The sequence below is a fragment of the Lepisosteus platostomus genome, chromosome 11, assembly GCF_059453375.1.
Source record: "Lepisosteus platostomus isolate fLepPlt1 chromosome 11, fLepPlt1.hap1, whole genome shotgun sequence".
Lineage (NCBI taxonomy): Eukaryota > Metazoa > Chordata > Actinopteri > Semionotiformes > Lepisosteidae > Lepisosteus > Lepisosteus platostomus.
Window position 1 is genome coordinate 39276758 of NC_142621.1, and position 13510 is coordinate 39290267.

The window sequence follows — 13510 nt, forward strand, 5'->3', positions numbered from 1 at the left end:
GCAGTACATGAATATAATTATATCGTTATTAATTTCTTTAGATACGCGATTCCATATTTTATTAGCAGAAAAGCTTAAATCTACCACTTTTTTACACGCTATTTCACATGTTAGTTAAAGACTTCGATGCTTAAAATGTTTAGGGAGAAATGGAATACTGGTGTGTATTTTTTCTTTAAAGTACCGATTCCTGGAATCTGACTGGCTGACACCCTTCTGAAGTGGTTCCATAATATCTGGTATACGGAAAAGAAAGCATTGATAAAAAAGCCTGGATTCTCATGTATCTGATACAAGTATCTTTTAATACAGTCTTTGATGTGCTCTTGAGGATCCTTGTGATATTTTGAGCTCTGGTTGAATGATAAGTGTCACAGTTTAAAATAATTTTCGTAGTTAGAAATTATGAAACGCTCTGTTAAAAGCAAGGGAGTTTTTATGTCCGTTGCAGTAAAAGAAAATGCCTGACAAAGTAGGGCTTGGACAGATTCCAAGTGCTTGTACAAATGTGCTAAAGAAATTAGCAAAAAAAGTAATTCCTTTATCGTATTGGCTAGCTAATTTCCTGTCCTCGTTAGTTAGATCAACGAAATGCTGTGGTGTTTGTCAAAGAAAAAACTAAAAGTATTTTTGTTTAAAATGACGGTTAGAAAGAAGGTGGACCAGCGTGATACTTTGAGTTTACAGCTTGTCCAAAGTCATTCATTATTAATATTATTAGTAATATCTTCGGTAAAGGCTTTGATGCATAAATATTTCTGATAAAGGTAGGTTGTGTACTTTTGTCCAACTAAGCAATCTTGCTTTCATAAAATATACCAACTTTTTAATGACTGATGATTAACATGCTGTAATACACAGTTTAAATTTAAAAGCTCAAATGCTGTACATGAGAGGTTAAGCTTTATTGGCTCCTCCTGGCGGTTTTACAAGGTGATTCTGGATACTTTCCAGCATGACGTCAAATGATGCGATATACCGCGTGATACTGCGTGATACTGCGTGATACTGCGTTTTGATGCGACGCACCCACCGAGGTATACTGCGAAATACCCCACCCATTTTGAATGGCTGCATCTGTATAATGAGAATAAGAAAGCGTGAATTGACATGATTCCAAAAAGTTCACAAAATGCAGTTAATACAGAGTTATCCTCCTGGCACAGTTTTGAGCCAAGTTCTACTTGTCACTTCTACACAAATTAAAAGAAGGGCCAACATGTGCTGAGAATAACTGCTGTCTTGTTATGCAACTCTGTTACAAAAGCCCTGAGGTGCTAATATTGACTAGGGCTCAGGACAGTGATATATATCCTACCAAAACAAAAGTATGAAATATTATATACTCTTAAAACTTGAACAAAAAAACATGGCCAAAATGTAAAACTCATTACATATTAATAAATTCACTTATAAGTTATTTATACAAGGCATAATACAGTATGTACTGTATGTACACATACTGTACAGTGTGTATACAGTACATATACAAAGCATAATATTTATTTCCACTGTGGGGTATGGAAATAAAATACCATAACTTTCTTAAATGAGCTTTTTTTTAAAAGACAAAACTATTAATAAAGCAAAGGAATGTCCCTTGTATTAAAAAATGAAATACGAAAGGGTCTGTGACATAAACGTCTTCAGGTTTCTAACATTTCCAATTTCCAGCTTGAATCTGATGAGTAAAACCTATTTAATTGTGCCATTCAGTAAAGACTGAAAAGATAAGCCTTACTTTAAACGTAGTCTGTATTCACAAAGCCAATAACAAATGTATTACTCTTATTAAGAACAATAAATACTTATATCACAATATGTACGTCAGTACTGGTACACAAAGAATAAGAATAAGCATACAGTACAGTATATATGTTTAAGAATGGGTGTCAGTGAGACATAAAAAGAATGTTACTTATCTTTATGTGACGTTAACTGAAAATATTTAAATTGGCACAGCATGATATTAATTAGTATACTTCAGAAATGCAATAGTACCTCTTCAAGAAGGTCTTATACACACACACACACTGTAAATACAAAATGCACTGATTGCAAGGTACTCTACTTAAAGACACATCTAAATATTAATGAATTGGGTAAGAGGTATCTTCCAAGTGTATTCTTTCAGAAAGGTTATTCTTATCAAAAGAATGAAAAAGCTAAAGAATGCAAAATAAAGGAACAGCAAAACGAGGAATGGTGTATCTCAAATAAATGACATACTTTTGACAGTCCTGTTAGAAATGATAGGTTCTGCTGTGTCTTGTACTTAACAATATTTAAAATTAATTTTAAAATACTGCTGTTATGTTGAAAGCAAATGTAAATTGCCGAAGCACAATACAGCTTTTGCATTATTCAAGTATTTTCTGACACCGTATCTCATTTTGCGCATACGAGGCAGCATATTTAATATATGTTAATCATTTTGAGTGCATTATGTGCTGAGAAATCTTGTCAAATTTGGAATTCTTCTTTGAGGATCTATGGGTGCTATATACTGTATGAAGATCTGAAACCATTTATTGCTGGACACTAAAAATTATTCACATTATATTGCATTATTTCAATAATGTGTATTAATAATAAATAATGAATCAATGTCTTGATGACTTCAAATGCAATTAAAATTCAAACAGATATGAGTACGATGAAGATCCACCCATTTTTATGAAAAGATATTTAAATTACAGTGTATTATTAAAGAAAATACTTATTTAAATGGCAAATCATGGATTTCCTATTACTATTACAGTGATACTGTGAAAAGATTGTGCAAATAATGGATTCTAAAGGGAAAAAGAACAGCTGCTATTTCTACCTTAAATACCTCAGGGATTCTAAAAAGGAAGGTACATGTAGGGTCACTAATCATGGGTATTAGCTTGCTGCTTTAATAGAAAAATCTTCATAAGTGCCAGATTCAATTCCTATTGCACGTTTCGTAATTAAAGTTTTATCAGGGAGCACCAGCCTGGTTACAATCTATCATAATATTCTTTGGAAAAAGACTTTGCATGTGTGTCCTACATCCTTGAACTGGATTTAAGAGACAAAGAGAGTGAATGGTTAAAGAAAATTAGTGTTTCTCCTTTATATGATCACAAACCATTCGTCTTTGACATACGACTGCAGTGTGAATAAAGTGGGGGATTTGATCAAACTGGGTTGTCCGTCAAGCCTGTTTAGTTTGAGCAGGTTACAAGTGAATTGATTTTTTTCATTGGAATCATTATATTGTATTTATATGAAAAATCAAAAGAACCTAGACCCTCCAGGAACTGAATTTAGTTTCAGATTCCTTACAGCACTTAAACGTAGGAGTACTTAGAACTCATTATTGAATTCTTGGCTCATCCTCTTCAGGAAAAGATTCTAAAACAAACTAAGAATATCAGTTTTTTTGTGTGAATATGTTGCTTAAGACAAAACTCATTCTCTGAGATTCTTCACAAAGCTCTTCAAGAATTATTCACTGTACCCCATTTGGTAGCTTCCTTCTCTCTCTGGTAAGTTTGCAAGTACAGTAGAGGTTCTGCCCTCTGTCCTCAATAGGAGATTAAACAAATCCTGTAAGCCTCTGCATCCTAGATTTTGAATTAGAACCTCACAAATCATCTTTTCAGAACTGGTCAGATGATAAATCATAGCATCTTATTTCCCATAGCATCTTGGGAAATGTAGTTCAAATAAGCATTTATATCCTATCTGACCTTACGAGCTTCTTAAAATATATTTTCTTGACTTCTTAATAAAAATATAAATGCCTTTTCAAACGTATTTGGGAATCTCCTATTTCTCCCTTTTAGTAAAAAATAAGCTAAAACAACACCTAAGAATCTAGCACAAGTGCATGAGTTTCACTGTAACTACCAATTTATCTTATGATTTTTCAAAAAGATATGTAATATAAATATCTAATTACAAGCAAAGCTCAACAATTCAAAAATAGATAATGGGCTACACTTGTTCAACTTCACAAAAGTTGTGACACAGACTGTAAACAATGGTATCTTTAGATTTAGAAAGCAATGACAGATACAGAAATAACTTTCCCAAAGAAAAATGTTTTATGCTCAAGTTAAATGAATATAAGTCTAGTGCAATAATACATAAATCTTTACAGCCATGTGGATTGATCAATGACATGCTTGTCATTTAGAGTAATGAAAAGCAATCTCCAAGGGTTTTTATTGTATCGCAACTGTTTGCTTTTGCATCAAATAAATCTGCAACAGTGCAATTCATATTCAAGACAAAAGAAATATTTATGGTAAACCAAAGAGGTTTGACTTCCTAAATGATCTACACCAGTATGCATAGATATTCCTATCTGAACTGCTGACCCTTGTGTCCTATAACTGGAAATGCTTTGAAAACAATTTAGACCACATTCTAAATTAGAACATTGTAGTTTATATGAGTAAAAACATGAATCAAGTCTCATGTTCTAAGGATCCATAAGGAACTCTAAAAGACGCAGACCAACCATTAACAGTTCACATGGTTCACAAAACTCAAACACAAAACAAAAGTAAACACTATTGATTGTACCAACTGCAATCTAAGACATTCCCAATTGACTGACATACAGTATGTCTCAGATTGCATACACGTCTTAATATCTATGGATATATTTAGGAATTCTCTTATGTAAAAAAGTAAAAACAAATGTATCCGAAGCTTACACAGTTTCTTCCATTAATTCAATTTACAGAGTTCATATCAAAGGTTGTCAGTTAGATTTTATACAATTACTATGGATAAAGTAGATGAATTCTACTCCTTATTTTACACTTTGTAAATGAAAACAAGCAACCTGTTGCACTTACCACAACAGATATTCCGGGTTGTCTTGAAAAATCCTGATGGTTTTTGACAATGCAGAAAATGCAGACCTCAGAGTAGAAATGAATCTAATCCTCACTGTGACTCAGGCTTGCACATTTTACACATTTATCTATCTGCATGTTGTTCTGCATCTTATGAAGGTAACAAGATTGGTTTCTTTCCAAATGTCATCAGAAAGTGATGAAAATAGACATTTTAAACAGTACTCACCTCAATACACAGTTGCTTTTCACAGAAAAAGGAGAGAGAATGTTTGGACACCATGATAACAGGATGACTCTATTACAAATGTTTTTTTTTTTCAAAGGACGGACAGTGATCTAGTAATGCTGAAACACTGTGCATCTAAGGGTGAGGAGTGAGGAACACAAAATCAAATTGGTCCCAAGGCTTTCAGTACCATTATCATGTATGTCTTCTATGTGTGGCATGGTATGTCTGGTATGACAGTGAATGGGCTTAAACTGACATTGGTTCAGCAGAAAGTAGATGGTTTATACTATTGATCTATAAAAAGCTCCTATTCAGTATTATACCTACTGTAGGAAGTAGACATGTCAGGATCTATGTTCCACTCGAACTGCCCTATTCCGTCTACTGATTGCTGCTCTGCAGAAACACAAGAAAATTTACTTATTCAACTACTTAACTCTATAAAAGTGACTTTATATATATATAATTTTAGTTTAAGTTATACTTCTATATATACATAGAGTCATTCAGAATAATTACAAATAACTTAAAATATCTCACTTGCCTTTTTCATACAAATTGGATTGGAACATATGCATTTTTTCATATAAAACCAAAAAAATGAAATTGAATAATTTCTAAAGTAATATATTAAAGCTTTATTGTCAGATTTGTTTTTTTAACAATACTTGTGTATTGTTACAAATCTGAAATACAGAGAGACTGAGAGTTATTAAATTGTTGAGTTTCTCTTAATGAATGGGGAACCAATATCTCCTTAAAATTAGGGCTATTATTCAATTAAAATAATTATTTGTGAGCATTAGTTGATCAATCAATAGTTTGATTAGATCATTAATCAAATTAAAATAATGGTAGTGATCTAAAGAGTCTGTCTTACACAGTGATACTTTCAGAAACACTAAGAATGACAAATTTGATATAAAACAGACTTTAAAATTTTATTAAACAGCCACTGAGTAATCCTTCTAGCAAAAAGAAGAAATTTGTGCCTATTTGTTTGCTACACCATGCTTAAAATTGTGCAATTTTACTGCACGTTTATAGCACTGTGTAAGAAGGTTGTCAATCAAAGCATTAGTGGGTTTACAAGTGTGTGTAACACAAGAAACATTTTAGAATTTGGTTTTACTTGATGTCCAAAGTCATTTGTCCTGTAGTTGGTAGATATTCAATACATTTTCTCTGCTAGATTCAACTCTGACATGAAACCCTGAAATTCTGCAGCGCATTGTCCTGCTGTCAAAAGCTACTGCCGAAATCTTCGCCCAGTCGTTTGTGATTACCTATTTTGTTGTAAGATAGGCAAATATTGACTATTGTTTCTTGTATGTTATGATTGTTAAAATAGTAGGTGATTTATCTGATTTCTTGGCTGCTAAATGATGTAATATCCCAAGATGGTTCAATGCATGATAAAATTTTGAAAAACAATTTCCAATCAATTCCTTAAATTGATTAATCTTGCAACTTTAAACTATACCATTCAGACTGACAAGAATATTGTGTCCATGTGTCCACGTTTTAGTAGGAAACCTATGCAACAGGGGAGGGTGTGAGTGCAGGCTAATACATTGGATTCTTGTTAGGTGCATATTAATGATTTTGAGTTCTCCTTTCCATTCTCTCTGTATCCCGAATGTTTAATGATGTTTCAGAACATGCAGTGGTTTATATCTGATTATTTTACAATCGGGGTAGCAATAGTATCTCAGATTACTTTTGTTTCAGTCTTTCTTTGGTTTCCCACCAAAGACATGCTGTCAAGAACACTAGACTTTCTTTATTTTACCACAAAACACATCTTATAAAAAATCATTCTACTTAAAAAAACATTTACTGAAACTGAAAAATAAAACATATCTGCTCTGGGAAAATATAGTATTTCTTGGGCAGGTAGACAAATGTCTTGGTCTAATACTGTATGTGCATTTTTCCTAGAAAAAGAGAACACATTTGGCAGTGACCTATTCCTTATAAGTGTTTACAGAATATTTTCAAAGATGTAAAAGTATACAGTTGTGTGTTCAGGGCTGCAAAATGATCAATAAACCAAGGAAAAGAATTAAGAAGAATAATTAATACCCTGTTAATACCACATCCCTCTATATTACATGCTACTGTACATTTCAAAACTATTGAACATTTTGACAATTTCTACTTATTCACTATGTATTAGGCGAAAGTCCAGTCTTCCTCTCAAGAGAATATTTCATAACCAAACTTTAAATAAAGCTTCTGCTTTATTTCAGTCTAAAGTCTCACCTACAGTACATGTATTTAAAATATTTGCAGTAACTAAAAAACACCTTTTGTTAAAGTGACAAATGGACAAGCACCTAACATTTTTTAACCTTTTTTAAATATTTTTTTTTTCATTTTTACAGTATGTATAAAATAGTTTTTTTCTTGAGATTTCTAGGAGGTGAGAATTTTTTTTAATTTACTTAGCATAATTGTTAATACAAATGGTGTTATGATAAAATTGCTTTGAATTAAAATTTATTCAAGTGAGCTCTCCTTTACCTCAAGATTTAATTAAAAATAAAATGGCACAAGAAACAACACACTGTTTCCAGGGAATCCTTAAAAAATGTTGATAGGGCCACAATTAAAACAAAAGTTTAAAGTAAAATAATTCTAAATCACACTTAAAGCATTGTTTTAAAACAGCAAAAATGTCAAACTATTTGACTATTATACTTTTTTCCTTTATGTACTTCTTAAAGTTTTAGTTCAGTTTCACATAACGTTTACTGTCCCCTTGCGTAACCCAAGAAGTCCACCGTTTGACGCATCTTCCAGATTTTTTTATTAAATCTCTATTTGTCCTTTTGGAATGGTTGAGCTGAAATGTGAAGAAAAATGCGGAGCTTTGGGGACTGTGTGTATCATGGGCAACTTACTCGTAATTCTGGCCTTTTCGTCCATCACTATAACAGGAGTGACGATTCTCACATTTTCAAGTTGGGCCTGAAAGTGTAGGCCAACACTTAAACAGCAGGAGAAGAAAAAAGAAAGTGTTTCAAAGAACCTTTGCTTGTTAGCTTTTTCCCATATTTACAGTGGGAAGGCTGTCTCTTTTAAATAACAAAGATTTACAGTACCTTTTAGATGCCCTCTTCCTAAGGTCACAAATCCAGATGAGATGAAGTTGTGCAGATCAGGCCCACCGCTCCGAAAATTTTCTTTTACATAGTGACCTCCTAAGATCCAAGAAATAAAAGAATGAAAAACATTTTTTGAAATTGTATCTCAGTTACACAGGCAAATTAAGTTCAGCAACTCTGTAAATAAGAATAAATAAATTCAGCATTTGACCCACCCTTCTTAAGGATATATATAAAATATAGGGTACTATATTATATAGATATTTTATATACTGTAAAAGTAAGATGTTTATTTATCCATCAATATAGTGGTATCCACATATTTATTTGAAATCTTTGACATCTTTACAGGGGACTTCAGTATTTGGAAGACACATACATTCTCAAAATGTTTGTGTGCATGGATTATAATATCGCATTTCTGTTGAGAAAACTAAGATACATTTGTTTAAAATATTGGCATACCTTGTACCCTAACAAGAAACAATGTTTTTGCCATCATAACATTATTTTCAATTGATTACATAACCTAAGAAAAAATGTAATTCTCCAGGAAAATCACAATTTAAAATGTTTTAAAAAGGGTTAAACCTTTGATGGTTCGAAAGAACTAAAATAAAAAAAAATGTAGACACCTTACAATTGGTTGTATTTATGTGTATCTTAATTTTAAAATGCAAATACACTTATATACTGCACCCTAAAAAGCACTAATGTTTTCATCAATTATTTTTTAGGGTCTTATCTGTCAAGCTCAGTTTAAAATTCAGTTCACAGCACTGCAGGGACCAATATTAATTCTAGATCTTCCTCCATTGAAAAGGCAGGCATCATTCATTTGAGACATTTAAACAGTCAATACATTTTCTTAAAGTGCCTGCTTTCACAGCACACTATTTCCTTGTTGAAAGTCTAAACATAACCTTATTTTGTCAAGGGTACATTAAAACATGAAGCACTGGTGAGATGAGCCTTCAAAGGCATTTCTGTGCATCATAACACCATTGTCATCTTTATCATAATCATCTGTGAATTGTGTCAGACACCGTTATTATAATCTTCTTTCCTTTCGTAATTTCAGAAACACTTTTGAAGAAGAAAATATCTAGTTGCATGGCAGTAAATTATACTCGACAGTCCCATTATTTTAAGCACCCCAGGAAAGCAATTGCATTTCTCACACTTTATAGTTATTCCAACTGATAAAGGTGTAATGGTACTAAATTCATGGAGAACCATTCATTAAGAATTTATAGGCTCTGAGGTACATTCAGAAATGCTATTGTACTTCAAAGGTCATAACAGAGATGGAAAAATAAGAAGGGTGGGATTTGGGTTGGGGCTTCATCTTATTTAGTGTAGGAGGTTTTTGAAGGCTGGTTTTTGCGGCTGTAAACCACACCTTTCCTGTAAAGGCTAAACAATAAAAACTACCACTACAATCATATATCCTTAAGCATATGCACTTAGCACAAAGGTCATTGAGAGACCTTTTTAATATGGTTGCGTAAAGTGCTACTCTATATTGTGTAATGATTTTACTGTATTATTAATAATTGTACTGTATATTGTTGATGAAGTCTCATGGTTTTGCATGATTTAATGGAACACCTCTAACCTTTTATAGATGCTCTGTGCTCTTTCAATTTGACTTTCACTTCAGCACTGTATCTGATGTTCCCTCAAATTGCATAACCCTTTTAGGATCACATTTCACCAACCCCAAGGCCCCTGTAAATCTACCACACATGACAGGCATTTTCTTTAATTAGGATTCTACGTAACTTTTTGTTTTACTGTGAATTGCAATACGAAATCTACTGTTATATATGCTATTATAGTCTTATTTTACAGAGGCATTTAAATAATTTGATTTTATATGGCACAGTGTAATCCCACATTCACTCATTCCCTAAAACTGTATTAAATGTAGTGTAATGTGCCATTTTAAGCCTGTTCCTCGACAATTAAGGAGACTTAAATACACGGTACAAACAGTATACAGTACATAGGACCTTAGAAAACATGGTCTAACAATGTTTTGCAGATGAAATAAAAGATATAAAAGCACTCATGGAGACAGACATAAGAATATGACACTACTTGAACATTTTCATTGGTGCCCCTTAATCTTTCTACTCCATATTACCTCTGAATAAGATAGGAATGTGTTCTAAATGCTCTAAAAAAGGAATTAGGATTTGCTTTTGGATCTAAAGATGATTCTGCTCACCTCACAATCGCGCAATTGCAAGAGGTAATGAATCTTCATTCACATAATTCAATATACAGTACCCTGTTCTGTGGTTTATTGCATTAAGCCATGTTGTGGTGAACATTTGTTTTGACATTCAACAGATTAAATCACCTCATCACCTGAGCTAAATCAACTCTCTCACTAATGAGATGATTTATTGTTTGTGCAACAAAGTCACTTAAGTGTAGAACAATAATTCATGAATGATCAATTAATCAAAATGACAACAAAACAATCAATATCCAAAATCAATATATTGTATCTATCCAAGAATATTCATGCATAAAGTGATAAGTTTAAATGGATGCTCAGTATATATCAAAGGATACTTGTACTTGCAGGAACATTTACAGTGTTATTCATATGTGTGATGTGCTGTATATAAGCCATGTGTCAATGAGTCAATTTAATTACCTACCTTGATGCTTGTAAAATCTGATTTGGGGGGAAGTCCTGCTATTTTAAAACATGCCAAAATAACAATTTTTACATTCCATTAAATACTGAACTTTACAATTATACTTTAAATTTCTTTAAGAGATTTAAACTTATTGTTGTAGTAGCCCTTTTTGTCCTTTGTTTAAATCATGGTGCAAAAACTAGGACTTTTTTGTTTTAAAAACTTTTACCCAGATTTATAATGCTATTGTTGCATAAAGGCTCTGGTACAGTATACACCAACAGAAAATACCTGAATGATCCAGAGAAACTGGCAGAATTGTTAGTGAGCCAAACAGGACCCATAAACTCGGGTTAAGTATTTTACTGACACTACCTCTGTAATGCAGAGGAGAGCACAGTTGTCTCTGGAAGTGGAGAACAAAATATGTTACTGTACATTGGTTCACTGCAGCACGATGACTTTCATTTGTTCTGTCAATCACGGATAATAAACTTCCTGTGGGAAGACAGTCGACCCAGAGCTCAAGGGGGAGAAGAACAGTAAATGCAGTGAATTGCAGCAGTAAAGTGCAAAATTGGCAAACAGGGCCCTTCTGTAGTCAACCCAGCAAACTTCTCTCCCATTCAAGGCCCTGTCTGCATTAATTGGCTCACAGCATAATAGCTGCTCTAAGGGGCTATTTTATAGTCTGCACCAGTACTCAGCCTAGCCAAGAAGCAAGAGTGTACCTTCATTGAATATTGCCATAATGAGAAATAACACACAGCGCAATTAGACTAGGTCTTTAGACCACAGAGTTTTGACACAGGTGTATGCTACATAAAACTTACATTATAAAGACCTCCAGTCAGCCAAGAAATTGTTCATTTAAATGTAGGCATTCACAGTTTCACCCAGGGGGAAACAAAATCTTGACTTTACTAGTGTTTATATGGAAATAAAATGACTCCAAACATTTATAAAAATGCCTGTTGGCTTGCCTATTTTTAATTAAGCTATCTAACTGCACTTCTCTATGTAATGATACACTGAATCATTATGCATTTGGATAGTTTCTTTTCAAGAAACTACATGATTAGCTGCATTGAGAATGTTAATATGATTATATAAAAAAAATTCTATTCCTGTGTAGTTCTTCCATTCTGTCACACTACAACTTTGCAATCATACTATTGAGGTTTCCATAAAATCTTTTATTAGTATGCAGCATTTCAGTAGCCTGAAATGCTCTCTGGGCAAATTCACTAGTGATTCATTTTTACTGCAAAACTGGGACAAGATAGTAGGGCATTAAGAAGGTTAACTGATCATCCAAAGCAGGATTGGGGGCTTGTAAAACCTCCAAGAACCAGCAAAAGAATTATCTCAAGACTGGAATAGTCATCTTATGTTGCCCAGCAAATCTCTATCTTGATGTTAGCAAACAATTGCAAGTTTATAGGACTGCACAAAAACAAAACACAACTTTTTGTTGAAGGTTTAAAAAGTAACCTTTCAAGATTTAGCAATGTAAAAAGCTGATGTATATGAGCAACTGACAGATAAGTAAAGCTGAGAAACTGTACTATGTAAACATAGTTTTACAGTTGACGAGAGAAAGTATTTCCTATACTTATATTTAAACAGAAGTAAGACATTTGTTTATCTTAATTCAGTCTTCTTAGAATGTTTTTTTCTAACCTGATATGGGATAATCTCATTAACTGCTCAAGTCCAGTTTCTTGCCTATAGCCATCCTACATTTTTGCAGTATATTGAAGCTATTTTTTTTCTGGGAATAGAAAAGCTCTAGCTATATTTTCAGTGCATGGAACAATGGTGGGATAAGAAGAAATATTTGCGGAATGACCAGCATCGCTGTATCATTGCATTATCTAGCAAATTATATTGCTAACAAAAAGCTTTTATCTTTTAAAAAAACAAAACAAATAATAATAAAATGTCAATTTAATCATATTCAGACATCTTACAGCAATTCTTTGAGAGATTTTTCTCGACTAAAACTCTGAAAACATCCTTACTTATTTTGGAACTGCCTAGATCTTCTGCAATTCAAAGGGATAGTTCAGAAGTCAGATAAATTGGATTTATTCATCGATCACTGTTGGTATTGACAGGCAAATGTAATCTTAAGTATTAGAGAACTATAGACCCAACAAATTCTGAACCAATGCATATTCGTCTTTAGTGTGCCAGAAACATTTTAGGGTTATGCCATTGACATTTTGGCATCTACTACCCCCATTTCATTGCTACTAACATATTGTGACCAACAGTCAGTACTGACTGCGAGTTTGAATTAAATATTGCATATCAAGAAGCCTTAAACAACCACTCTTTGTTGTGTGTTTCTCTCATATAAAGCCAGCCTTTCAAATTAGTTCAAAGATAAACTGCATCTGGTTTTAACTAGATAAATCAACTCTCATTGTGCTATTAAATGATTTAATGAAGTGCTCTTATGTGCCATCTAATCTGATGTTCAGTGCACCCTTATAATTTAAAATTGGTCTGTGATGGGCTTTGTCCCATACACTGTAGGTTTGAAGTTAATATAATTCTTACCTTTTTTGCAAATAGTTTAGTTTGTTTGTTGGTTGTAGCCACTTCACCTCATTGTGGTTTAACAGTCAAAACCAAATTCAGAGGCAGGGCCTTATTTAAAGCCCA

General features: G+C 33.0%; 1 protein-coding gene across 6 annotated transcripts in view; it reads right to left on the reverse strand.

The window, feature by feature from the left end:
• The window catches only part of LOC148652644 (protein shisa-6-like), a 126403-nt gene that overhangs the window by 90348 nt on the left and 22545 nt on the right, over window positions 1-13510 (reverse strand). For 4 of the 6 annotated variants that reach the window (XM_088599623.1, XM_088599622.1, XM_088599621.1 and 1 more), the window contains exons 4-5: window positions 8178-8276; window positions 5398-5466 (exon numbers count right to left, since the gene is read on the reverse strand). In XM_088599623.1, the coding sequence (XP_088455749.1) occupies window positions 5398-5466; window positions 8178-8276 (168 nt within the window). The remainder of the gene's footprint in view (window positions 1-5397; window positions 5467-8177; window positions 8277-13510) is intronic. The other 2 variants (XM_088599625.1, XM_088599624.1) reach the window with 1 other exon arrangement.